This window comes from Hylobates moloch, unplaced genomic scaffold (assembly GCF_009828535.3).
Source record: "Hylobates moloch isolate HMO894 unplaced genomic scaffold, HMol_V3 SCAFFOLD_10, whole genome shotgun sequence".
NCBI lineage: Eukaryota > Metazoa > Chordata > Mammalia > Primates > Hylobatidae > Hylobates > Hylobates moloch.
The window spans coordinates 17,543,153-17,571,075 of record NW_026652285.1 but is presented as its reverse complement, the minus strand read 5'-3'; the positions used below and the strand labels follow the sequence as shown (position 1 = coordinate 17,571,075).

General features: G+C 53.3%; 1 protein-coding gene across 3 annotated transcripts; it reads left to right on the top strand.

Annotated features, from left to right (window-relative positions):
• SLC13A2 (solute carrier family 13 member 2) lies at positions 1-23,457 on the top strand. Of its 3 annotated transcripts, none has more exons than XM_032162593.2 (12): positions 1-102; positions 15,448-15,576; positions 16,676-16,812; positions 16,919-17,124; positions 17,653-17,833; positions 17,946-18,068; positions 19,749-19,967; positions 20,197-20,285; positions 20,571-20,692; positions 21,844-22,005; positions 22,639-22,776; positions 23,287-23,457. In XM_032162593.2, exons 1-12 carry the CDS (start codon positions 1-3, stop codon positions 23,455-23,457), a joined length of 1,779 nt encoding a protein of 592 aa, XP_032018484.1. The 3 variants fall into 3 exon arrangements, with proteins under 3 accessions (XP_032018484.1, XP_032018483.1, XP_032018485.1); XM_032162592.1 differs by having other exon boundaries at positions 16,529-16,812; XM_032162594.1 differs by lacking the exons at positions 1-102; positions 15,448-15,576 and adding an exon at positions 16,573-16,590.
• The last annotated feature ends 4,466 nt before the right edge of the window (positions 23,458-27,923 follow it).

Genomic DNA, 27,923 nt, shown 5'->3' with positions numbered 1-27,923 from the left:
ATGGCCACCTGCTGGCAGGGCCTGTGGGCCTATCGCTCCTACATGATCGTGTTCTTGCTGCCCATTCTCCTGCTGCCTCTGCCCATCCTCGTCCCCACTAAGGTAAGGACTTGGTGTTCTGAGCACAGATGACTCCAGGGGGCAGGGGAGGGACTGTCTGGGCCGGGGTTGGGCATCCTTAGGATCCAGCATAACTTCCTCGCTGCCCCTGCCCTGGAAGTGAGGCTATCGCCCCCTGCTCCTCCTGAGGACTGAGGGCTAGGAGGTCAAACAGGGCTTTTCCTTGGCACCCAGTTGCAGGAGCCCAGTGTGATTTGCTTAGGTGGGTTTGCAACCTACTGCCCTAGAAAACAGGAAACCAGTTCCATCAACGAGATGCAAGGGGGGCACATGGAGCTGATCTGCCTACAGTGTGCCCACCTAGCCCTGGACTGGGCTCCATGGGGGCTGAGACGGGCTGGCTGCGGGGAGGGGACAGCTGGGTGAGCAGCGGCAGAGTGAAGAGGGTTGGAAGGAGAATAGGAGACAGCTGGCTGCAGGCGGTCTGCATCTTTAAGAGCATAAACAGGAGGAGAAAGAGTTCACCTGTGGATTCAAGGGCTAAGTCTGTGGAGGAGGAGGGGTGGGAGTTGGAAGAGGGGACCCCTGCAGGTAGACAGCACAAAAACTGTGCCCTGGATGGAGGGGCAGCTGGGCACAACCAGGCATCACTGCCTCCTCTTCCGCCCCCAGCAGAAGTCATAACTTCATCTCTCATTAAATCAAGCCGCCGCCAATGCCTGCCCTGCCCTAGGCACCCAGTGACATTTTCCACCATCTTAAGAGGTCAGGCCTGACTGTCCCACTTGACAGATGGGGAAGGTGAGGTTAAGCCACTTAGTCAAAGTCCCAGGGCAGATTCGAGTCTCATGGAACTTGGATATTATACACCTTTGGGCCCCACTCTGTAAGAAAAAGGACACAAAAGTATGAATCTGAAATTAGCCTGGAGCTTTGGGAAGGGTCCAGGAGGAAGGCCTTGAAGTTCAGTCTTCAGTCAGTCGGCCTCTGGCAAATCACACAGCTGGGAGGTTCAGAGCTGGGGGTGTGATCCAGTGCCAAAGCATGTCTTCTCTCCACCCTGCTGCCTCCTGCCCCACCCCACACCCCCAGAACTGCCCATCGAGCCATTTTCTTCCTTTTGTCATAGATAGAGAAATTGAGTCAGACTTTTTTGTTCATGGTATCCCAAAGGAGTGAGAGACGGGGGGTGGTAATGGCACAGCCCCTGGGCCCCTGACACCTGGTCAGTAACAAGGCCCAGCTGACCTTTGAGATGACCTTCATCTCAGGCCAAAGCCGGTGGCATCTCAGTGCTAGGGACCCATCAGATGGGTTTTCCGACAGGCTGGGCAAGTGTGTTAACCCCAGGAGGGAAGCCAGACAGGGATTTTGATTTCTTCCCAGTTCCCCTCGACCTGGGGAAGCACAGCGCAGAAAGATTCAGTAACTTGCCCAGGTCACACAGGAAATCCTGAGTCGGTGCCAGAAGCCATGCTTCTTGGTGAGACTGGGATGTGTTAGCAGCCCCTGTCTTCTCTGCACCATATCTGGTGGCCCTGCTACCTGCCTCTGGCTCACAGAGGCTGCCAGCCCCATCCTGACTCTGGTCCTGTCTAGGAGAGGCCAGCCCCTCTCAAGGACTTTGCTCCTTCAATTGTCCTCTCACTCTCCTACAAGATAAATATTTCCTGTCTGCCTGATCGCCCCCATCCACATACAGAGGTGCTGTAATATCTCTCATCTTAAACAAACAAGAGCTCTCTTTCAAGGCCACACTCCTTCCAGAGAGTGCCTCTTTCTCTGCTCTCTCTCATAACAGGAAGCCTCAAGACACTGTCTACACCACAAGTGCACTTTCTCTTTTGTCAGCTCCCATCTCCAAGACTCAGATCCCATCAACTTCCTTGTGACCAAACCCTGGGCCACTCTCACATTCCTCAGTCCCTCGGCAGCATTTGTCACAGCTGTCACCCCATCTTTGCTGTGCTGTCTTCTGTTGGCTTTGGTGACACCTTCTCCTGGTTCCTGCCCAGCCCTGCCCCTTCCCACCTTTCCTGACTCAGGTTCCTTCTCCATCTGACTCTGAGGTTTTCCAGGGTCCCCACTTCCCCTAGCTGATCTTATGCCATCTTGTGCTTTAAAAAGCATCTCTATGCCAATGAGTTATCAATCTGTAACCCCAGCCCTAACCTCTAAACTTATATTATCCAAGGAACACCAGCCATCTCCCTAATTGAATATTTTCTTTGTAAGCAGGATAAGCAGGATACACTCTTCCACATCCAAATCAAAACCCTTCCTGCCCTTCTCCAGTTGGCTTAGGCATCAGGAAATGCTTCAACCATCTACCTTGCTGCAACAGCCAAAAACTCGGGGACATTCTTGATTCTTCTCCTCCCCTCCTTTCCACATGCAGCAGAAGGTCCTGCTCACTTGATACCCCAAAATACTCTGAATGGAGTCACTCCCCGCCCTCGGATCCACTGTCTCCCCAGTCATTTCCCATGTGTCCCACTCTGCTCAGAACCCTACATTGGCCAGGCACAGTGGCTCACACCTAAAATCCCAGCACTTTGTGAGGACGAGGTGGGAGAATTGCTTGAGCCCAGGAGTTTGAGACCAGCCTGGGCAACATAGTGAGACCCCACCTTAATCTGAAAAAACGAACAAACAAAAAACCCTACACTGGCTTCCTGTCAAACAGGATAAAACCTCTTCAGGCAGCCAGGAGTCACCAAGGCTCAGCCCTGGTCTCCCCAAGCTCCCTCCCCCGTGACCCACCTCTCGCTCACTCTCCCCCACCCTCACCAGCTTGCTTTCTGCTCCTCACATTGCTCTGGACTATTCTCCCAGATACCTCCTTCCTGTTTTTAGGTTTCAGCTTAAATCCACCTCCTTAGAAAAGCCTTCTCTGACCAACGCCAGTCATTCTTGGGGAAAAGCCCTGTTCTTTTGCTTATAGGGTGTTCACTCTCTGAAATTATCTATTTGCTTCTTTTTTACTTCTTCTCTGGCTTCCTGCACTAGAATGTCGGCTCCATGAGGGTAGGGACTTTGTCTTGTCCCATGCAGAATCCCCAGTGCCTGGCACAAAGTAGTTGTTCAAAATATACTAGTTAGGCCTGGCACAGTGGCTCATGCCTATAATCCCAGCACTTTGGGAGGCCAAGGCAGGTGGTCACTTGAGGCCAGGAGTTTGAGACCAGCCTGGCCAACATGATGAAACCCCGTCTCTATAAAAAAACACAAAAATTAGCCAAGCATGGTGGTGCATGCCTGTAGTCCCAGCTACTCGGGAGGCTGAGGCAGGAGAAACGCTTGAACCCAGGAGGAGGACGTTGCAGTGAGCTGAGATCACGCTATTGCACTCCAGTCTGGGTGACAGAGCGAGACTCTATCTCAAAAAACAAATAAAAAACCCCCAACTTTTTTTTTTTTTTTTGAGACTGTCTTACTCTGTCACCAAGGCTGGAGTGCAGTGGCATGATCTCGGCTCACCGCAAGCTCCGCCTCCCAGGTTCACGCCATTCTCCTGCCTCAGCCTCCCAAGTAGCTGGGACTACAGACTCCTGCCACCACGCCCGGCTAATTTTTTTGTATTTTAGTAGAGACGGGCTTTCACTGTGTTAGCCCGGATGGTCTTGATCTCCTGACCTCGTGATCCACCCGCCTTGGCCTCCCAAAGTGCTGGGATTACAGGCGTGAGCCACCGCCCCCGGCCACCCCCAACTTTTTGAATGAAGAAAGGAAGGAATGTGCACAAAGTGGATCCTGTCCTGCATCCCTGTTGTATCTCTACTCTCTGTAATGAGTCCCCAAGCTTAGCCCCATGGCCCTGGCCTCCAAAGGGGTAAGAAGGAGCCCCAGCCTAGGCTCAAATTTGTGCCCATAATAATAATATTGACATTTGTTGAGTATATTTTATATGCTTGGCATTGTGCCATGCACTTCAAAGCATTGTTAGATCATTTATTTCTTTCAAAAGCCTATGTGTCGGGCCGGGCATGGTGGCTCACGCCTGTAATCCCAGCACTTTGGGAGGCGGGCACCCAAGGTGGGCGGATCACCTGAGGTCAGGAGTTCAAGACTAGCCTGGCCAACATGGTGAAACTCCATTTCTACTAAAAATACAAAAATTAGCCGGGTGTGGTGGCCCATGCCTGTAGTCCCAGCTACTCGGGAGGCTGGGGCAGGAGAATCGCTTGAACCTGGGAGGCGGAGGTTGCAGTGAGCTGAGATCGTGCCACTGTACTCCAGCCTGGGAGACAGAGCAAGACTCAGTCTCAAAAAATAAAAAAAGCCTATGTGTTACCATGAGGTTACTACTTCTCTCTCCATTTTACAGACATGTAAACTGAGGGCCAGTGTTGGGAAGCAATTTGCTTAAAGTCCCAGCTAGGAAAAAAGTTTGAACTGGAACCTGGTCTTGGAGTCTCTGCCTGAGGCTCCCTGGGAGGCCAGTGGTGCCCCCACTGTGACCCACCTCTCAGGCCATCCTTTCTCATGTCCATCCAGCTGTCAGTCAGTCCTCCCACCATACTTCAGTCCAGCATGTCTGTTGAGCTCTTGCTCTGTGTCAGGGGTTACCAAAAGGAATACAGATGTTCCGTCCTCAAGTTGCTTACAGTCTATAGGGAGAGACAGGTGTTTACGCCACACAAAGGTTCAGCCAGAAGGCTGCAGAGCTCAGAGGAGGGAGCAGATTCTTCCAACTGAGTCAAGGGAGAATCTGAAGGAGGCAACATTTGAGTTGGGCCTTGAGGGTTAGTGGAGTTTTAACAGTCAGAGGCATCAGCAGAACAGGTGAAGGGGGCCACAGGAGGAAAGATGTAGGGGCTGGGAATAGTAGGGTGTGTTGGAGGGGTGGCAACAGAACCTTGAAATGCTAGTCACTCTCTGGTGGTTCCAGCAGATGGGGAACAGGAGGGCCTGGGGTCTTCCTGCTCTCCCAACCCTGCAGCCAGACATGGAAACCTTACATCCATTCATTTATTTATCCATCCATGCATTTTGTTAGTGAACACAGAACTCAGTACTGTGTGACAAGTACTGTTTGGGTGTGTTGGGAAGAGAAAGTGGGAGGAGTGGGAAGACATACAAAAAGCAGAAACAATGCAGCAGGCTATGACCACGGCCTGGGGAGGGCTGCTCTAGATGGGGTCAGGGAAGGCCTCCTGAGGAGAGTGTTCCAACACTCTGGGAGGTCAAGGTTGGTGGATCGCTTGAGTTCAGGAGTTCAAGACCAGCCTGGGCAACATGGCAAGACCCTGTCTCCTCACGAAAAAAATTAGCCAGGTGTGGTGGTGTGTGCCTGTGGTCCCACCTACTTGGGAGGCTGAGGCAGGAGGATCACTTCAGCCCAGGAGGTTGAGGCTGCAGTGAGCCATGTGGTGCCACTGCACTCCAGCCTGGGCAACAGAGCAAGACTCCTGTCTCAAAAATAAATTCTCTAAAGTCAGCCAAGCACAGCTCTGGGTAAAGAGCCATCCAGGCAGAACATGCAGCAAGTGCAAAGGCCTGCAGACGGGGCGAGCTTGGCAAGTTGAAGGGATTAAGCAAGGCCAGTGTGGCTTTGGGGGCTCGAGTGAGGAGGCCTTGAGAGGCCTCACTAGATTGCTGAAGTCAAGTTTAGAGAAGAGGGTTGAGGTCAGCCAATGTCAGCCCTACAAGGCTACAGGGAGGAGTAGGGATTTTGTGCTGTGAGCATTAAGGGGTGAATAACTTATGACTCAGGGGTCATTCAGCTAGTAAGTTAGAGTCAAAACACAAACACCTCCTGGGACCCAAAGGCATCTGTAAAAAACATTCTCCTAGTGGCTCAACATTGGCCAGGACAGAACTTAGCTGAAGTCAATATTGCATTTATTGTAAGGCCAGAAGGCAGAATTTCTTAATCTGAATCACTGGCCCTTTTAGAATGCATAAACACTACATGTGTTTGAACTTTAAAATCTGTGTAATTAAGGCTGGGAGTGGTGGCTCACACCTGTAACTCTTGTACTTTGGGAGACCAATGCAGAAGGGTTGCTCGAGTTCAGGAGTTCAAGACAAACTTGCGCAACATAGGGAGACTTGTCTCTACTAAAGATCAAAAAAGTTGGCTGGGCGCAATGGCTCATGCCTGCAATCCCAGCACTTTGGGAGGCCGAGGCAGGTGGATCACCTGGAGTCAGGAGTTCGAGACCAGCCTGGCCAACATGGCGAAACCCCATCTCTACTAAAAATACAAAATTAGCAGGGCATGGTGGCACACGCCTGTAATCCCAGCTACTCGGGAGGCTGAGGCAGGACGATCTCTTGAACCCAGGAGGCAGAGACTGCAGTGAGCCAAGATCACGCCACTGCACTCCAGCCCAGGCAGCAGAGCAAGACTCTTGTCTCAAAAAAAAAAAAAACAAAAAGATCAAAAAAATTAGCTGGGCATGGTGGCGCGTGCCTGTGGTCCCTGTTACTTAGGAGAACCAAGATGGAAGAATCACTTGAGCCAGGGAGGTCGAGGCTGAAGTGAGCAGTGATCATGCCACTGCACTCCAGCATGGGTGACAGAACAAGGCTTTGTCAAAAAAAAAATCTGTGTAATTAAAATTCTCTTAGTGCAAGCTGTTCCTGAACCTCAAAGGCAGGGACTTGGATGATTCACTTAGGGCATGAAAACTAGACAAGGAATTTGGACCTCTGTTCTGGGCCCCACCTCTACCTTTTGAGACTTCTTGGCCCTCAGTTGAGATAGCAGAGTCCAGTGAACAAAACATGGATTTTGGAGCCAAACAGGTGTGGGTTCAAATCCATTCAGCAGCGTGTACTGCCATGTGACCTGACCAAGCCTCTTCAAACCCTGTCATCTCTAAGGGGTGTTGTGAAGATGAGCTGAGATAACACACATATATGTAGAGTGCCTGGCACCTAGGGCTTGATAAACACTTGCTCCCTTCGCCCTCTGCCTCTTGTCTGAATTCCTGGGCCCCTGGAACACACAGACTGGTCTGGAACCCTGTGTAGATGCCTCACTTCTTCTCCATTGCTCTGTTCAAATGGGCTCTTGTGCTTAGGAGGGCCTCAGATGTTCCCACCTATAGAACAGGAAGGCATGTCTGGTCACCCACCAGATTGGTGAGCTGTGTCCCTAGGAATAGCTGTAGCTGTGGCTGTGTGGAGATAGTTTTTCTAGCCTCTGGGATGCCTGGAAATAGGATAAGAAGAAGGACTCAGCCTCAAAGGCCGGGGGGATCCCTGGCGTAGAGTCCCCAACTTGGATTTTGCCCAGATTACTAAATCGTGTCCCTGCTTATCGGCACCTGCTAGGTGAAGGCCAGAAATGGGAAAGTAAGTCACCCTCTTCAACAGTAAAGTTTCCTGGATATAATCCAGGAGCGAGGCTCAGGGCTGTCGCAAGGATCAAATTCGTAGAGGAGCGTGGGAATGCCACGTTCATCACGGCTCCGGCTTGCGTTTTGCTCTTTAGTGCATACAGGCAGGGCTGGCCCTGGCCCAGGCTGTGATATCAGGACTCTTCTCCCCACTTTTGTTTTCTCCAGCGCTCAGAAATTCATTGTTCCCTTTGGCCTCTTAAAACAGAAGCTGATGCCACAAAGTCATTCACATCAAGGTGTGCAAATCAATGAAGGACACCTGAATGAGAACAAGCGAAGGGTAGGAAGAGTCACCGCCATCACGTGCAGCCTGAGGCAGGCATGGGGTGGGAAAGCTTTAGAATGGTCAAAAGGGAAGGCTTCCAGTGCATGCTGTTGGGCACAGGGAAGCCGTAGGCGGCTAACTAGAAGCAGCACCCCAGGTGACTGGTTAGGGGAGCATATTTCGCTTTCTGGGATTGGTCCTGAGTTGGAAGTAGGAGTAAAGAGTTTGGGGCAAAAAGCAGGGGAATTGGCAATCATGAAGCAAATCCTGAATGTTTAGGGCTTCCTGCTGTAGAGGTTGTTGTTTGACTTCTCAGCTGGTTATTACAGAAGCTGTGAAACGTATTTTTACATATGAACTGGCCATTGTCCCCTTTGTATATTCAGTCCTCAAAGAATTAGGCATTTGGCATCTGCCTATTCTTCCTGGAAAAGACTTCCGTCTCTCCACACTCTTCCATGTTTTTATTTGTTTGTGAGATGGAGTCTCACTGTGTTGCCAGGCTGGCCCCAAATTCCTGGGCTCGAGCAATCCTCCTGCCTGAGCCTTCCATGTAGCCACACACCACTGGACCCAGCACTTTTTCACATTTTAATAGCTGTATTTATTTACTTGTTTAGGTTTTAAAAATTAAGTTTTTGTTTTGTTTTGTTTTGTTTTTGAGACAGAGTCTCACTCTGTCACCCAGGCTGGAGTGCAATGGTGCAATCTCAGCTCACTGCAACCTCTGCCTCCCAGGTTCAGGTGATTCCCCCACTTCAGCCTCCCAAGTAGCTGGGATTACAGGCACATGCCACCATGCCCAGCGAAGTTTTTTTGTTTGTTTGTTTGTTTGTTTGTTTTAGTATTTTTAGTAAAGACAGGGTTTCGCCATGTTGCCCAGGCTGGTCTTGAACTCCTGGGCTCAAGAAATCCTCCTGCCTCAGCCTCCCAAAGTTCTGGGATTACAGGGGTGAGCCACCACGCCCAGCCTATTACATGTATTTCAGTAAAATTGGTTTCCTTTGTAGTCTTATGTATTTTATTTAGTGCATTTAAAAACATTATTCTAAGACAAAGGAATGCTTCATCAGGCTGCCAAGGGGATCCTGGTACCAAAAAAAAGTGTACAAACCCCTACATCAGAAATTTCCCTGAATGTATACAAACACTTGCACACAAATTTTTTAAACCGCATGTGATAGTATCTGTGTAATATTTTATTAAACCACAAGTCTGACCATGCCACTCTCTCTCTGCTTAAAACTCTTTGAGGCCTTCTCCCTTTTTCTCCCCTGTCTTCCAGACAAATTCCTAGATCCTCTCAGGGCAGACAAGGCTCTTTCCAAGAATGCATCTTGATCTTTTATGTCTCATTCTGTTCTACATTTACTCCCTCACCCCAACCCCCTTTGCCCACTAACTGAACTCCTACTCACCCCTCAGTACCCACTCAAGTTTCCCTCTCTGGAAGCCTTCCTCAGCCCAGACAAAAGGAGCCTCAGGGACGGGGCCCCTTCTGCTCTGAGCTCCATTTTTCTGGTCTCTGCTTTACAGGTGCTTGGCAGGCTGCCACCCAGTGCCTTGCCTTGCTCCTGAGACCCAGGAGTGCTCCTGCCAGCAGCATACCCACCTCCTAGGGGCAGAGGGGCAGTGGGAGTGTCCCCCATGTGCCAGCCTGTCCCCACCCTTGGGTTAACCTTCAGTCACCAGGAGGACTAAGGTGTGACACTTCTGAGACTGTGGGCACATGTGCTGCTGCCTGACAGTCACGGGTCCATGCCAGTGACAGAAGCCATGATGCCCACAGATCCCACACCTGCCACACACCCCAGGTCCGGAGTCTGCCCTGGACTCCTTGGCACCTTCACTTCCATTTGTGCCTCATGTATCCTCTCTGGTTCTCCAGAAGCCCAGGAGCACATTTCTCTCCCAGCACCAACCCTGCTATGCGCTCACAGGCTACAATGCTTTAAAACTTATTCCTGGCTGGGCACAGTGGCTCACACCTATAATCCCGGTGTTCTGGAAGGCTGGGGAGAGAGGATTACTTGAGCCCAGGAGTTCAAGGCCAGCCTGGGCAATATAGCGAGACCCTCATCTCTACAAAAAAAAAAAAAATTGTTTTAATTGGCTGGGTGTGGTGGCACATGCCTATAGTCCCAGATACTCAGGAGACTGAGGCAGGAGGATTACTTGAGGCCAGGAGATTGAGGCTGCAGTGAGCTGTGATCACATCACTGCACTCCAGTCTGGGAAACAGAGTGAGACCCTGTCTCTTAAAAAAAAATTTTTTAAAAAAACCTTATTCCTACATTTGTTAGCTCTCTTCATCCTTACAGTAACCCAGCTAGGTGGATGTTTCTCTTATCCCCATTTCCAGATGCGGAAACTGCATAATGGAGATACATGTGTTTACAGCAGCGAATGCTTGATGTTTCTTACCAGAAAAGCTGAGAGAGGTTAAATAACTTGCCCAAGGACACACAGCAGTAAAGCGGGGCCTCAGCACTCAGCATGTGCCCTGGACATGTGCTTTCCCACTACAGAAGAAGCAAGCTGCCTGGCTTAGGGTTTGGAAGGCCCTCTGGGGGTTTCTCTCTTCAGTCTGCCCTTCAGGCCAGCCCACACAGGCACTCAGACTCCCCGAGGGCCAGCGCTGGGCCTGACTGATGCCTGTACCCCTAGGGCCCACGTTCATTCACCCACTCATTCAGTGTCAACTCTGCTAAATAGATGCCAGGCACCTCGCTGGGGTGAGCAGAAACAGACTTGCACCCTGCTCCCTGGAGGGTAGAGTCTGACAACAAAGACTGATACTCATCTTTTAGTCCCTAAAACTAAATGTTTCATTGCAGACTATGATGAGTGCTATGCAGAAGAGGTACAGGGACTTAGAGTGTGAAAAATGGGAATTATATCCCCTCCTGGAAGCCAGCCTGAAAAATCAATATTTGAGCTGAGATCTCAAGAACCATTAGGTATCAACTAGGCAAAGTAGGGAGGGAAGAGAGGTCCAGAGAGAGGAAATTGTGTGCAGAGGCCCTGTGGCCAGAGGGAGGATGCAGTATTTAAGGAACCCACAGAGGGCTGGTATGGCCAGAGCAGAGAGAGTAAGGGGGAGAGTGTTAAGACATGAGGCACAGGCCAACCCTGAACTTAGGTTCCTGAAAGCACTAGGAAACCACTGATGGGATGTGAGCTGTTTTGAGATGAGTGTGTTTGTGCTGGGGGAGGGGGAGTGCAAATTAAACAGATTTGTGCCTTGAGATCACTCTGGCTGCAGCAAGGAGAAAGGATTTCAGGGTCAAGAGAGGAAGCTGGGAGATGAATAAGGAGGCTTTTGCAGAGGTCTTGCTGAGACTTGGACCAGGCTAGTGGTCCAGAGCTACAGAGAAATAAATGGGAGCACTCAAGGGGCAGAACCAGCAGGACTGGGTGCATGGCCCAGAGAGGGTATTTGTGGAATGAGTGGCTGATGAACAGGCAGGAGGCCCAGGGTCTGCCCGCAGTGGGCTTCCAATCACAGGGATTGACTGCTGGGTGGAGAAGAGTGAGGATCTGAACAGGGCGACTTCCTTGGGGGTGGGGGTGACACCAGTGGGAAAGGAGGCTTTACAGACCAGGCCAGCACCTGCAAAAGAGCGACAGGCTAGATCACAGAGGAGAAAGAGGCTACGCCCCCAACCTCAGGAGCCCATAAACAGATCCTGAGAGGAGAGTAGCTGCTACAGTCAAGGAACAGAGCTGGGGAACAACCACCCTGCTGGCCTGGGGAAGGAGGAGGCAGGGCCAGAGGCAGAAAGAAAAGCATTCGCCACCAGGAGAAAACTCTTCCCTGCTGGTTTCTGAGCTCCAGGAGGGGTCACCGGGGACTGTGGTGCAGGCTATGCCTTGCGCAACTCCATATGAGAATGGCGACCTGGACTTGTGCAGTGCAGCAGTCCTGGGGAGTGGCCAGTGGCCAGCGTGTAAACCAGCTGAGTCCCATGTCATAGGCTGCCAGTTGAACTTGGCTGGCCTAGGCTCCATCGAGCTGGGCTGCAAGGCAGAGAGCACTAGAGTAACCTGGAAGGATAAGGCTGATCCCCAAATCCCCACTTCTAGAGCTGGGAATACTGACCTTGTAATTGGATATACTGTGTGCCTAAGAAGAAAAGACCCCTAGGGCTCTGCCCTCAGGGAGTGCCCGAGAGTACCTGACCCAGGGGGCCTCTCAGAACACTGACAGCTCCTCAGTCTCAAACCCAAACCCTCTAAGCATCAACAACTGTCAACAAGGCAATGCTAGACCTCTCTGAGTCTTGGTTCTGCCATTTTCAGAAACTTACTTTGAAATGCACAGGCCAGGCACAGTGGCTCACACCCGTAATCCCAGCATTTTAGGAGGCTGAGATGGGAGGATCACTTGAAGCCAGCAATTTGAGACCAGCCTGGGCAACAAAGCAAGACCCATCTCTACAAAAAATACAAAAATACAAAAAAATTAGCTGGGCGTTGTGACACATGCCTGTAGTCCCAGCTATTTGGGAGTCTGAGGCAAGAGAATTGCCTGTGCCCAGCAGTTGGAGGCTGCAGTGAGCTATGATCACATCATGAACTCCAGTCTGGGCAACAAAGCAAAACTCTGTCTCTAAAAAAAATTTTTTTTTAATTAGAAAAAATAAGAAATAAAATATACAAAATAAAATGCATGGGATTACAAATAAACCAATTATTTTTAAATACAGGTATCAAAATATGGAAAAATAAATTGCAGCTCAGAAATAGATGTACTTCCTTGCTAGTGCATTAGGTAAGATCCGAAGTTGGTATAATAACTACCAAAATTTCAAAATAATGATGGAGGTAAACAGAATGTCAAGAGCTATTCTGAGATAACTGCAACAACTTATCTGGATCAGTGTCTAATAGCTGATAGCCACAATCAAATATCTGTGACCAAGTCACCAATAATACCATTAATAGCACTATGATTTTATGTTCATAACCTTAGTTCAATGTTCTTGAATAGATAAAATAGTTTTCCCATTTAACTTCATGGATCCTCAGAATTCCATGCCCCAGTTAAGAATCTCATGATGCAGGAAGAACAAATCAGCGAATTGTGCTCCAGCTTGATAGGCTGCCCAGGAGGTGGGATGGGGAGGCAGGGCCAAAGCCACCCGGGGTTAACGAAGGCTTCTGGATGGAACTTTGGAACAGGTCTTGTGTTTTGATCTGAGACTGAGGACACCCTCAAATGCAAGATGTTTAGAGAGTTTGGGTTTGAGACTGAGGAGCTGTCAGTGCTCTGAGAGGCCCCCTGGGTTAGGTACTCTCGAGCACTCCCTGAGGGCAGAGCCCTAGGGAGGTAGAGAAGGACCCATCACAGACATAGGCATACCGGAGCAGGGAGCCATGCATCAAACACACTGGAGCACATGGAGGCGAGTCTGACTTTTTTTTTTGATACAAGGTCTCACTCCAGTTGCCCAGACTGAAGTAGTGCAGTGGCGTGATCTCAGCTCACTCCAGCCTCAACTTCCTGGGCTCAGGTGATTTTGCCACCTCAGCCTCCCAAGTAGCTGGGACTACAGGTGCTCACCACCACACCCAGATAATTCTTGTATTTTTAGTAGAGACTGGGTTTGCCATGTTGCCCAGGCTGCTCTCAAAGGGCCTCCCAGAGTGCTGGGATTACAGGTGTGAGCCGCCATGCCCAGCCTGGTCCCATTATTAACAACTCCCTTTGGAGGTTGGAAACGGTCTCAAAGTGACATGCTTAAAGAGCCCAGCCACGGGAAGTGGCAGGCCCTGGGGAAGATAGCTCTGGATTCAAAGCCCCAGCTCATTCTCCCTACACTCCACTGGTCACAGGGAGCCTGAGGCTGAGGACACCCTCAAATGCAAGCTGGGGCCCAGGAAGCAGATGGCCTGGCTTCTCCACTTACTATATGTGTGACTTTGAGGCATTTTTGAAATGTATTTACTCCTTTCTTTTTTCAACTGTGAAATGTGAACAATAGTTATTACCTCTGAGAGCAAATAAATGCAACTTGTAAAAGCATTTGAAGCACGTAGAATATGATGCCTGGCACGAAGTCACCCTCCAATACTTATACAGAAACTTCTTCCTGAATCAGCAGAGTGAGCGTCACCCCAGCCCTGCTCCTTGTCTCTGGCCAGAGAGTTCTGGGTGGAGAGGGTGGAGGACACCAGGGTCCAGGAGGGCTTGCCTGCCCTTAGTCCAAGGGGAGGGTAACTGGCCATTCAGTCATTGCGGGTGAGGAAACACTGGCATCAGCAGAATCCCGCTGGGGGAGGAGGGGGCTGGGTTTCTCTGGTTGAGGGTCAAAGTGGCCCCACTCCTGGGGCTGATGAGTTTGTGTCCAGGATGAAGAGAGGTAGTAGAGGTTTGGTGGAAAGAGATATTGGCTTCGGACAGATTTGGTGGGGCTATGTGCAGTTGGGCAGGCTACACACTGCACAATTACTGGGGCACCATTCACATAGACTACAAGGGGAGTGCTCTTAGGTAGTGCTTGAAAGTTACCCAATCCCAATCCTTTATCTGAGTTCCATCCAGGCTCTGCCACTTTTTTTAATAGTTCTGTGACCCTGAGCAAGCCATTTACCCTCTGAGCTCATCTATAAGGTGGGACCACCACACCCACTTTAATGGCTGTTATGTTTTCATGTAAACACAAAAATGACAATACTAAGTTCCTAAGAGTTGCTGAATAAATAGCAGCTGCCTCTTCCCCCAGGCCACCACCTACTCCCACCTCAGGGACCCTTCCCAAGCTTTAGGGTACTAAGAGTGTGAGCCTAGCCTGTATGAGGTAGAGAGGACAAGGACAGGGCAATTGGGATGGGCAAGGGAGGAGGGGCTCCCCAGCCCGTTTGTCCAACAAACCCCAGCATGCGGTCCCTTCCCTTGGCAAATAAAGAGTGGGCAGGTGCCCGGCCCCTGGAGAGGGGATACGGGTGCCCTCTCCCGGCTAATGATTCCCCAGCCCTGGGAAGCCTCCTGGCTAATGATTCCCCAGCCCTGGGAGAGGCTCTATAAGGAGGGTGGGCCTCCATTCCTGCCCCAGATCCCCTTCCAGGCCTGAAGTCAGGCTTCTCTAGACTTGGGGGCTTCATGTAGGAAAGGGGGACTTCTGGTACTCAAAGACTCACAAGACTCAGCATTGCCCCACAATTCCCCGCACAACACAAGCATCTTGGGGGAAACTTCACATAGCCTATAAATGTAAATTGCTCCTCTGGAGTTGTGTAATGCAGCAGCCAGACCAGGATTGCTAGAAAGGATGCCACAAAACCGACTCTGTCTGATGGAGAGCTCACACCTAGCAAAGGGAACAAACACTAAATATCCAACAAACAAACATACTCTTGCAGCTTGTGATAAAAGCCAGGGAAAGCCAGGGTGCCAGGCAAAGGTCCACATTGCCCAGGTCCCGCTCCTTCTTCTGGCAGCCTCCATCTCATCTTGGGATCCTCAGCTGGGCCCCTGCAATCCCACTGGGCTGGATGGGGACTGGTAACCAACTCCAGACTCTCCGAAGTGGCTGGCTTGTAATGTCCGGGCTCCCCAGGGTCAAAGACAAGGTGATACTGAGTGCCTTGCTTTGTTTTTTATCTGCATTTTGAAATGAGACCTTGGGCTTGGGGATCAATGACTGTGGGTTTCACAGGCTCTCCCCAGACGGTTACAAATGGCCTGGTTTGTCTGAGGGACAGGAGGTGGCATGGTTCTGGGACACAGGCCCTCTGACAGCTCTGCCGCTTCTCTCCCACCTGCAGGAGGCCTACTGCGCATACGCCATCATCCTCATGGCGCTCTTCTGGTGCACTGAGGCCCTGCCCCTGGCGGTCACTGCCCTCTTCCCCTTAATCCTGTTCCCTATGATGGGCATCATGGATGCCTCTGAGGTGAGCCCCCATCCATAGGAGAAAGCATTCTGGGCAATGCGGGAGGCCAGGGGGTGGGTTCCCTCAGACCTTGTTGACTAAGGAAGCCTCATCATAGGCAGGGCACATGGATTAGGGGTTCCTGACTCTGCAAGAGGAAGAAGTCAGCTAGAAGGCTGAGGGCCGGGGTGGGGAGGGGTGCAGAATTAGTGCTGAGAGTTCATGCAAGGTGAGAGTGATTAGCCAGCCTTAGGTGGGAGGTGGAAGGCCTAGTGACACAGAAAAGGGGCCTTGAGGGCCAGCTAACACACTCATATACTTCTAGTTCAGTGGTTCTTGAACTTGAACAGCATCGGAGTCACCTGGAGGGCTGGTTAAAACACAAATGGCCGGGTCCAGAGTTTCTGATTCGGTAGATCTGGGGTACGGCCTAAGCATTTTATTCCTAACAAGTTCCAGTTGATAGTGATGATGCTGGCCCAGGGACCATACTTTGAGAACCACTGTCTAGTTTTTAGAAACAGCACTAAATCATCTATCTCCCAGTCCATGGCTTGAAACATGAATGGAATCATGGTAGATTATCTACCAATTAATTATTCCTGAGGGAAGATAAAGTGAGTTTGACAAGAAGAGGGGAACCTGGTTGATATTAAATGGTAGATAATCCAGGCCAGGTGTGGTGGCTCATGCCTGTAATCCTAGCACTTTAGGGGGCCAAGGCGTGTGGATCACTTGAGCTCAGGAGTTTGAGACCAGCCTGGCCAGCAAGGTGAAACCTCGTCTCTACAAAAAATACAAAAATTAGCCAGGCATGGTGGTGCGTGCCTGTAGTCCCAGCTACTTGGGAGGCTGAGGTGGGAGGATGGTTTGAGCCAAGGAGGTGGAGGTTGCAGTGAGCTGTGATTGTGCTACTGCAACAGAGCCAGACCCTGTCTCCAAAAAGTTAAATTTATTTTTTTCAAAATGGCAGATCATTCAGAGACCATTTCCATCCAGTTTCGAGAGCCCAGGGGAATGCCAGTCTGTGGGAATGTCAGTGACTGCATCCCATAACCTCAGGGGCACCGTGGGAGACTCCAGGGTCTTCCCGCCGCTCAGCCATGTCTCCACCTGCCAGGTTGCCGTCGAGTATCTTAAGGACTCCAACCTCCTGTTCTTCGGGGGGCTGCTGGTGGCCATCGCGGTGGAACACTGGAACCTGCATAAACGCATCGCCCTCCGTGTCCTCCTCATTGTTGGGGTGCGGCCTGCCCTGTGAGTTCCTGCAAACCAGCACGGGAGAACCTGATGAGGAGCTATCTGGGCACCCGGTCCCTGAAGGGAAGCTGGAACAGCAGTGTGTCTGTCTGCCCATCCCTAGGCTAATCCTGGGCTTCATGCTGGTCACGGCCTTCCTGTCCATGTGGATCAGTAACACGGCCACCTCGGCCATGATGGTGCCCATCGCACACGCCGTCCTGGACCAGCTGCACAGCTCGAAAGCCAGCAGCAGCGTCGAGGAGGGCAGCAGCAACCCCACCTTCGAGCTCCAGGAACCAAGTCCCCAGAAGGATGTGAGGAAGCTTGGTGAGAAAAATGAGGCTAGCCCCTGCCCCAACCCCTTGGTTCTTGGAGAGAGTCTGAGGGTCTGTCCGTTTCGAGGGCTGTTCATCTTGGAGCCTTTGGGGAGAGAAGAAAGAGATGCAAGAAGGACAGTGACCAATTTGTTTTTCCTTTTTTAAAAATGTCAAGTCCCCTGTGTTGGGAATCTCCTCATCCCTGGGCAAACCAAGATGCTTGGTCACCATAGCAAGAAGAGAGCTGGAGTCTAGGTGGACGGTCCAAGGTCTAGGCTCCATTCTTCCTGGTGGTTTGGGTAATCCTCGTTTCCCTCTCTCAAGAGAGAGGTCAGATCAGAGAGTGTCCGAGGGCGCTCCCAGCCTGAGACTCTGGGGAATGCTGGGCCCCTCAGGCCTGGAGACATCCTTTGTCCTCCTTCCAGCCCCGGTCTGGGCTGTTCACAGACAAGGTGCCCTGGAGGCCCTTGCAGCTCTGGCCACGTTCCCCAGAGCTGGCCCTGTACCTGCCCCCACCTGGGCGCTCCCTTGTTCCCAGATAATGGGCAGGCCCTCCCTGTCACGTCTGCTCCTTCGGAGGGGAGGGCACATCTCAGCCAGGAGCATCTCCACCTCACCAAGTGCATGAGCCTGTGCGTGTGCTACTCCGCCAGCATCGGGGGCATCGCCACGCTGACCGGCACCGCACCGAACCTGGTGCTGCAAGGCCAGATCAGCTCGTGAGTGACAAGGAGTGGGCCACCTTGGGGGATCTGCACACTCACTGGGAGGTGAATGGGGCTGGGCAGTTCTCGGGGCAATGTCACACGGCAGCCCATGTTCCTCCTTCAGGCTCTTCCCCCAAAACGGCAACGTGGTGAACTTCGCCTCCTGGTTCAGCTTCGCCTTCCCCACCATGGTCATCTTGCTGCTGCTGGCCTGGCTGTGGCTGCAGATCCTCTTCCTGGGCTTCAAGTAAGTGGCAAAGTCGGTGAGAGAAGCCCAGGTCCCTGCCCTTAGCCCTGGGAGCTTCCAATTGGGTGCAGATGTGGAAAATGATATTATCACCGTCCCAGTGAGAAGGCTTCGCCCTCCCAAGGCCCCTCTGTGCACTTGGACCCCCATCTGAGGAAATTACTGGGTAGAGAGTATTATCCCATTTCACAGACACGCAAATTGAGGCTTCAGGAGTGGTTTGCAACTAGATTTGTCAGTGCTAGGGCTGCAAACCAGGTCACTGATGCCCCTTCCCATAATGCTCCACCGACCTTTGATAGGTGCTTAAGGGGCACATACTGAGCATGGTTAGTTACAGAAGCACCTGCTGTGTTCCTACTGCATACCGGGTCGTGTGTAAGGCACTGAGAATACTAGAAGGCACTGGGCACAGTCCCTGTCCTTGTAGCCCATCAGGTGGATGATGATATTGTGGGGGCCATGACAGAGGGAAGCCCAGATGCTGCAGGAGCACAGAGAACACAGTGCCTAGTTCAGCCCAGGTGAGTGAAGATTCCAGAACACCATGGAGGAGATCATGCCTGGGCTGAATCTTGCAGGACTAGAAGTCAGCCAGGTAGAGAATGGGTGAAGAAATTCCAGGCAGCAGGAGCAGATTGCACAAAGCACAGAGGCAAGAACAGACATGATGTGTTCGAGGGAACTCTAGTTCTGCAGGACTAAAACACAAACAAACAGCAAAAAGGAGCATCAGGTCATGAAGCTGGAGAAGTAGGCAGGGGAAGGTTCTGGAAGCTCTTGTGTGCCACCTAATGAAGCCAAGAGTAATAAATAGATTTCATTCCTACTTCCACCAGGTTCCTGGTAGTCACTGTTTGGAGCTCTGAGTTGGAAAATCATAGAAGACCCTGCTAAGGTTCAGTTAGTATCAAGTCTGTGATTGATTAGTGATGTCTGCCATGAGTATGGGATAGGAGTGGTGGTATGAGTGTTACTGTGGTATTAATTATAATTTGCCCTTCCTGCCCAGGCAGTGGAGAGCCATTGAAAGTTTTTAAACATTGCTGCTGCACTTTGGAAAAATCACTTGGGCAAATGTAAGGAAGCTGGATTAAGGTTGGGGGCACCATGACGGAGTCAAAGATGTGTGAAGTGTGGTCTTTGCCCTCGAGGAACTCACAGTCCAGCAGGGAGGTTGAGATTTACCCAAGTGGAAAGTTATATGTCAACACAAGTTAAGTCAGCAGCAGAAGGAAGTGGGCTGCAGCCTACTGTCCCTCTGAGGACAATGCAGGTGGGGCTCAGGCTGGCAGCGGATAACCAGAGCAGGCAGAGGAGGGAAGGGAGGACTTCCCGAAGGCTGTTGGAGGAGGAGAGCTGTGAGTCAGGGCAAGAAGAAGTCCCAGGGTCTGAGCTGCTAGGTCCTCCTCACCCTGGGCAAGGGAGGGTTCAGCACCATAGAACCCCTGGAGGAAAAGGGGCTTAATGGGGCAGGGCCAAGCATGGAGAATAAGCAAGAACTATGACCTCTAAAAGTCTTCTGCTCCTCCTCCAGAACCTCAGGCGGAGCCGGGGCCTGAGTGTAGTGACCCTGGGATGCCCTCTGTGGGCCTCAGCCTTTAGATCCTAGGCACTCAGAGCCCCTTGCTCCCTGCTGGAGCAGGCCCCCCACGAGCTGCCCCGTCCCTCTGCCTGCAGCTTCCGGAAGAACTTTGGCATTGGGGAAAAGACGCAGGAGCAACATCAGGCAGCCTACTGCATCATCCAGACCGAGCACAGGCTGCTGGGCCCCATGACCTTTGCAGAAAAGGCCATCAGCATCCTATTCGTCATCCTGGTGCTGCTCTGGTTCACCCGGGAGCCGGGCTTTTTTCTTGGCTGGGGAAACCTGGCTTTTCCCAATGCCAAGGGGGAGAGGTGAGAGTTGCAGGGGATGGGAGGAGGACACATCTGGGGCTCACATGCTCGGGGAGGAGGGAAGGGTATAGGGCCCCCATTGCAGAACAGGAGGTAACACTTGGTGGGGGATGAAGGTTCCCCAGGCTTGTCTATGGGAGAGGCTCCTCTCCACCACCCTCCACCCTGTGGCCCTGAGCAACCCCAAGGGGCTAACCCAGCCCTCCCCGTGTCCCCCCGCCACCAACAGCATGGTGTCCGATGCAACAGTGGCCATCTTCATCAGCATAATTATGTTCATCATACCCTCCAAGTTCCCAGGGCTGACCCAGGACCCAGGTAAGCATCTGGACTGGGGCAGGGAAGGGTCTCCGGGCAGCCCCTGCCTTCAAGTACGTAATGTACCTTCCACCACACTTGGCAGGAGTAGGCAAAGCCCAGAAAGGCTGGAGCGACTTCCCAAGGGCACAGGGACTCGGGGACAAAGTTGAGATGTTGCAGAACTGAGGGTCCCCTCCTGCATGCATTAAGTTCCAAAAGGGACCCACACAGGAAGCCCGCAAATGGAGAGGGGAAAGGCCTGTTTGTTCTTTGGTGACTCATCCTTCTCTGCTTGGGGAGTAGAAAACCCAGGGAAGCTGAAGGCCCCTCTTGGCCTCCTCGACTGGAAGACGGTGAACCAGAAGATGCCGTGGAATATCGTGTTATTGCTGGGTGGTGGCTATGCCCTGGCCAAGGGCAGTGAGGTGAGAGGCCCCCAGCCCCCTCCTCAGCCTGTGTGAGGGTGTCTCTGTGGCAGGGAGAGAGGGAGCCCTGCTTCTATCCCACAGAGGGGAGGCCTGCTCCCTACGTGGGAGCCTCCCGGGTAGGCAGAGCCTTTGCAGCAGCTGGGGAGAGACAGGTCAGAGCCCTCATGTGGGAGGAAGAAACACAAGCCCTAGGGACCTCTTAGTTCAGTTCTCAAAGTCCAAGGGAAGGCAGGATTCTCTGGTGGGGCGGGGCCTGTTCTCAGAGACAAATGCCATCCCACCCCAGCCCCTTGCCCGCTGCCAGACAGAGCACACAATAGCATCAGCACTGAAGTAATTGGGGGTTGTGTTGACGCGGTCTGCCCACCGCAGCCACCAGGGGGCACCATGATCACACCCACCCAGGCTCTGGGGACCAGAACATCTTTCCCCAGAGCCTCCCTCCAAAAAAGAGAAATCCCTGACACGGCATCCCTGGGCCTCCGTGTTCTGGCTCAAACAGGAGGCGGCTGCCCAGGTCAGGGAGTGGTGCAGGGGACTCCTGGGTCTGTGGCATGTTCATTCATCCACTGACTGTGCCCGGTGCTGTGCTAGGCGCTGGCCCCAGTGAGCAAGATTAAGTCCCAGCTTACAGCCTGGCATTCCAGACGTGGCAAGGCAATACCTTGGAGCTCTTCTGACCCTGTGGACTGTCCCTATCCTCCCATTAGCCTCTTGCAGCCTCTGTCAGTGTCCTCCCCCAACTTTCCCTCCCTGCCAGGAGCAAGGTTCCCTCTGCCCCAAGCCACTGGACTGGAAGGGGCAGGAAGAGGGCTAAGGTTGTCCAGGGACCTCCTGAGAGAGATCAGGAAGGCAGGGGTCAGTGCGATCAAAGATTTTTGCCCCCAGCAAGCCCCAAGTTTCCCAAGAAGACCCTTTAGCCCCCTCCTAATTTCTCATCCGCCCCTTCTTCCCACACCCAGCTGTTCTTCAAGAGCAAAAAAGGGCGCCCCTTGGTCTTAGCTGGGTCCTATCATCCCTTTAGAGCTGTCTTTGACTCTGAATACCAGGGAGATGTTAGCAGGAGCAGGAGCCTCATAGAGCCTCGGCAGAAGACTTGGGGGCCCAGGCAGCCTTGCCCCTCACATGCCATCCTCCTCTGCCCACAGCGATCAAGCCTGTCAGAGTGGCTGGGAAACAAGCTGACCCCACTGCAGAGTGTGCCAGCTTCAGCCATTGCCATCATCCTCTCCCTCCTGGTGGCCGCCTTCACCGAGTTCACTAGCAACGTGGCCACCACTACGATCTTCCTGCCCATCCTAGCCTCCATGGTGAGCTGGCCCTCAGAAACACCTCCTCCAGGCAGCCCTCCTGCCTGCCCCACCAGGGGTTCTGCCTGCTGGGCAGAGTATCCTGTCTTTGCACCTCCTCTTTTCATTTTCCTGAAGAGGACCCCTGAGTTTCCATCCTTCTCCAGGCTCTTGAGCCACCTTGGGCCCCAAGGCGCTTTGGCCCCTGACTCACCCCGTCCCTCATGATGTCACCCCTGGAGTATCCTGATGGGGATCCTGGTGGCCTCACCCACTTCCCCACCCCAGTCCCTGTTCTGGTCATTCCTGAGGTGACGGGGTGAAATTGCTCCCCGAAGCGTCCCAAGCCCCTTCCTCCCCAGGCGTGTTCCTGCAGCCTTTGATGACACCCCCGGAGCCCCTTTGAGATCGGTTTTATGGGCCCCTCCCCTCACCACACCCCACAAGGCAGGGCAGCACACTCATTCCCTCCAGAGAGGTCAAGAGGCCCTTGCAGGTCACCCAGTGCCTTCTGGGAGAAGTGGTGGGCTCATGACCAGAGAGCGTATTGGGGTACAGGGGTTGTCCCCCAGAGAAGCAGGAGAATTGGGGGCCATGCCCCTCCCTCTGGGATGGGGACCAAGGTCAGCTCTGCCCCACTGCCTCCCACTCCAGGCCCAGGCCATCTGCCTCCACCCTCTCTATGTCATGCTCCCCTGCACTATGGCCACCTCCCTGGCCTTCATGCTGCCCGTGGCCACCCCGCCCAATGCCATCGTCTTCTCTTTCGGGGACCTCAAAGTGTTGGATATGGTAAGTGGCGGGGAGGCCTGAATACCTCATCCCTCCTTCCTGCTCTGACTTTTCATCTTAGTGAACCACAAAGCAGCTTAAAGCCACTGAGAGTCTCAGAGTTGAGCGGGTCCTCATCTGGAATCGAGGTGCAGTGGGGGAGGTTGGGACATGACCTCTCAGTGGTGGCATCTTCAGGCCCTGCCAGCCTCAGGCTATGTGAGAGGGAGAGAAGTGGGTGGGGAACATGGGGAAGGCTCCGAGATGCCAGGCACCCATACTCAGGGAGATGAGCTCAGAGAGAGCAAGCCCAGGTCCTGGAAGCTCAGGAGGAGTGCCCCTTTGCCGCGTTAGCACAGAGAGTAAAGCAAGGGGCAAAGGCATTGGCTATGCTGCAAGTTAGGCCAAAGGGAGGACTTCCCAGAGAGAATTTTGCTGGTAGGAGGGCTCCTGTGCACCCCCAAACACCTAGGGACTTGGAGGCAGTCCAGCCCAGCCCCTCCTTAGCCAAATGGACTCTCCTCACACCAGGCCCGGGCGGGATTCCTGCTCAACATCACTGGAGTCCTGGTCATCGCACTGGCCATCAACAGCTGGGGCGTCCCCCTCTTCAGCCTGCACTCTTTCCCCGCCTGGGCACAGTCCAACACCACAGCCCAGTGCCTGCCGAGCCTGGCCAACACCACCACACCAAGCCCCTAGGCTGGGGCACAGCCTGACCATGCCCAGGAAGACCCACCCCGTTCCCACTCCTCTGAGCCGGGAGGGGACACCCCAAGCTCCAGGCCAAAGGCTGAAAGGCACGTGTGTATATAATCTCTTGTGTGTCTGTAAGGAAGGTGTGTATGCTCAATTTCCTATGTGCTGGAAGAAAAGGTGTGTGCATGTGCGTGTGCACATATGAGTGCGCCTGCATGGATGTGAGGGGTGTGTGACGTGAGGCTATCTGAGGGGGGCTGTGTACACGCACATGATCCTAGGTATGTATGCTGGACAGTGCACATGTGTGTGTTCACAGACAATACAACATGCCCTCTCTGGTGCCCCAGGTCTTGGTATCCCCAGCTTAGTGACCAGACTTACTTGCACTGTATTTATTGAAATTCAGGCTTGGAGTGGCCTGGGAGGAGGGCCTGCCAGCAGCTGCCACGGGAACAGCCTCTGGGACTGGCCCAACATACTGAGGGCTCCCCAGCCTTCTGGTGTTTTGGTGGATGTTCAAATATTAACCACATTAAAGTCTTTTTCAGTAAAGTCTGGGATGGTTTTTCACGGCACTCTCCAGGGCTAGTCCCCAGTGTGGTTCAGACCCCAGGTTGGGGGAGTCCAGAGGGAGGGGGCCTGGCCTTTGTCCTATATGCAGCCCCCTTGGCACCCCTCCCACCCAGGGGGGAAGGTAATGGTCGGGCATCCCTGCCAAGGCCCATCAGAGTGGGCGCAGCCACCTAGTACAGCAGCACTGACATCACTGGGCCTGGCTAATTGGGAGCTGCCAGTCCCTGCGTGTCTTTGGGAAAACCGGCCTCCCCGTTCCCAGAGCACTCCCTGGCTATTTACATAAAACCCTCTGCCCCTGCCAATTCCTCATCGACCCTTACCTCCAGCTGGAAAAACCGGTCCCACCAGGCCAGAGAAGGCAGGCTGACCTGTGCTGGGTGCCCAGAGGACCGACCCTCATCCTGCAGCACAGGAACAGGCTGGAAACTGGCATGGCCTTCAGAGTCCAGGACCAGACAACTTTGGATGATTCGGCCTCCCCCACCCCACCTCCACCCGGCCTCCCCACACTCCCCCACCCCACACCCTCATGGACTCCAGAGTTTTCATTTATCTAGCAAGGTGGGGGTGGGGATGGGGAAGAATGACACCATATCCATCATTCCTTCTGCGAGCCAAACAGCCCTTCCCTGCTGGAAGTTCATCTTTGTGTTGATGCTAAGTCTCTCCCACTGTGGACAGTGGCGTGTCAGCCTTGAGTTCATCCAGATGGAAGTTTCCTAGAGTCTCACCCCATCCCCTTCTCCTCCAGTGGGACAGAAAAGAGATATTTCTCATCACCTTCATGCCCAAATGGAAAAGGGGGCTGGGCTGTGAAGAGACAAAACCAGAAAGGATTTCATTCTGGATTCCTCTGGGCCGGGCTTTCACTGGGTTCTCCCAGAGCTGGGGGTTGGAAGCGCAGATAGGAGGAGGCACTGTGCGGGGGAGTACGCAGCTGTCCCCAGGGGACAGGGGGTCCTGACAGGACATGCCAGGCATCCCAGAGAACCAGGAGTGTCAGGCGGGTGGCTCCAGCCCCACCCTGGCCCCCCAGGCTGGCATTCCTCACTTATGAAGCACAGCCATAAATCACAGCTCCCACTCAGACCCACAGGAGGACCCCGTCCCACCCACCAAAGCCCCAGGCAACAGTCCCCTGCATTGGAAACGGCTGGCCCCAGAATGGTGGGGATCCCCCAGTGGCCTACCCACAATGCCTTGGTTCCCTAAGGAGCAGCCCAGCTCCATCTGCAAGGAGGACCCTCTGCTGCCACTTCCTTCTGGACCCTGGCTGGGGAAAAGGAGAGTGTGCTTCTCAGGGTGCACATGCCCTGCCCACTGTTCTCGGCACACTTGCCCCTCAGTCCGGCTCAGAGAGGGCCATGTGTGGACTGAATCACACAGCAGTCCCAGAAAGTGAGCACCGGGCTGGCCCTGCATTCTCTGGGAAGGAGGTGGATGCCAGCCAGCCTGAGGGTCGAGAGTTTGGCTGTGGTGGATGCCCCGGCAGGGCTCTGGGGCCAGGCCTCCCCTAGGTGCTCAGAAAACACCCTCTTTAGCAGGCAGAAGGGTGGACAGGTGGCAGGTGGCACCTGTCGGCCTAATCACCATCATTAACTGGGCAATAAAGCGGCACGGCCTGGGCCAGTCTTTGAAGGAAGGGCCTGCCAGCCAGGTCAGGTTTGCACAGGCAGCCCAGCAGCTCGGCTCCACACACACTCCAGGCTGCGGCAGGTAGATGGGCCCTGCTGGGACTGGGTCTGCGGCCTCGCTGCCCAGGCACCCACACCCCGTCATTGATGGCTTCTAGAAGTCAGCAGTGAGCTTTGGGTGTCTCCTACCAGCCAGACTTGTGCAGTGCTGGAACTCAACTTCTGCGGTAGTGAGCATCCCATTGCTAAGATCGACGAGGCTGGAAGCGACTTGAGGACAGTCTGCCTGATTGGAGCTGTGTCCCCAGTTCCTCCACAGGGCCTGGCACAGCGAACAGTGCATGAAGGAGGAATGTGTGGGAATTCTACAGGAGCTTCTTGCTCCCAGAGGGAAGTTGGACACGCTCCCCTCCAAGCCTTTTTCCAGACTGCTGTGTGTGGAGTGCTGTGTGACTTTGAGAAACATCTTGACTTCTATGGGCCAATGTCACCTTAAGCTCAGCAGATAGGCCCAGATTTCTGAGCCGACCCATAGTGTTCCCCTGACCCTGTCCCCTGAGGTCCTGGGAGTGTCCCTGTTTCCCTACTCCCTCCTCCTGCCAGCCAGCACCAGCCCTCTATGGCAACCAGAGGGCCCAGGGATAGGCGGAGCTTGTTAGGGAGCTTGTGGAGGCAGGAGCAGGGCTGTCCACACCACTCTCTGAGTTCACCTGGACCTGGGCCCTGGCCAAAGTGCAGCTCTAGGGGTTAAGGTCATTGGCCCCAGAGTAGGCCCCTTGGGGGCGCAGGCCATGACTTCCTGTCTCCTCAGTCTTGGAGGGGAGGCTACTTTCTGAAAGAGGGAGGGAAGGGTGGAGGAAGCTAGGGAGTGTTGGGTCAGGGGTCGGGTAGAACTGGGTGGGTGAAGTTCTGGTGCCGTACCAGTCTCCAACCCTGCAGCCTCCACCCCAGTTTGGCAAGGGAAGGCGAAGCGGGTGTGCAGAGGAGAAGGCGAGGAAGGGAACAGAGCAGCTTGGTTGGAAAGAATGTGACGGGGACTCAGAAGAGTGCTCTGAAGGGTGGAAAGACCCACAAATGTGTGTACGTGGAGTCACAGATCCTTGGGTACCCACAGAACCCATAGACACATGCACAGACATGGATACCTGTGAACACACAGTTACACACATTCACACACAAACACTCATGCGCACAACATTACAGGCTCTCACAGCCTGAAAGACACACAGGACCACCCCCAGAAACACACACACATACACAGCCACAGCCACTTGTACACACACAGTCGCTCAGACACCTCTGCACCCCGTGTCAGACCTGAGTGTTCTCGCTGCATGTGGATGCCCACATTTAGACACAGATTCTGGCACGGACATACCCAGTAGCACAGTACAGCTCCACAGACTTCATGCGTACCCATGGTGACACGTGAGAGTGAGAACACAAATGTAAATACGTACACACTCATGCAGAGGTACACATGTACTTACACAGACACTGACACCAGTGAAAACACACACACCCCAGCATTGCTTCTCCCACCTCCACAGCAGGAGGGATTAAGACAAGAGGTGAGAAGCCCTCCCCACCCAGCAGGACTCTGTGTTCCTCCCCCCGGCCCTCCCCACCAAGCTCTCAGATTGGAAACTCCCTGGATTTCCCAGGGGATCAGCCAACCAGAACAGGCTCAGACCTCAGCCCAGCTGCCCCGCCACACGCCATCCACAGCTCTGGGTGCTTCTCCATCAGCCACAGCCAATGAGCTGCCTGCTCTTCCCTAGGAAGCTCACCCTAACTAACCCCAGATCTCCCCACCCCTTCTTTGACCTGTGGTCCCTGGGCGTCAGGGCCTCATGGCAGCTTTGCTTGGGCCCTGTTCCTCTGTGGATCTTCTTCAGTGTCTTGCACGCCAGTGGAGTGAGACTTGGAAAGCAGCAGGCTCAAATCTTGGGAACTCACTTTGGAAAAGCAAGTCCAGCCTGCATGAGCAGAAGCGGACAGAAGATGGCCAATCCAGATGCAGGGTTCAGGGAGGGGTCCCCCTCCTCCATCACACTGGGGCTCCCAAGGGTGGGCACATGCTATTCCTTCTTCCTAGCGTCCCTAGGGTCTTTCCCCAGACTGAAGCATAGCAGACATGGGCCCCAGGGATTTCCATCCCCAGCCAGGGCTGTTTTCTGGCTCAAAGCAGCCCAGCCCTGGGCACAGCTCAGCAGCATACAATGAACCGCTTCTGACCTCCAGTATTCAGAGGGA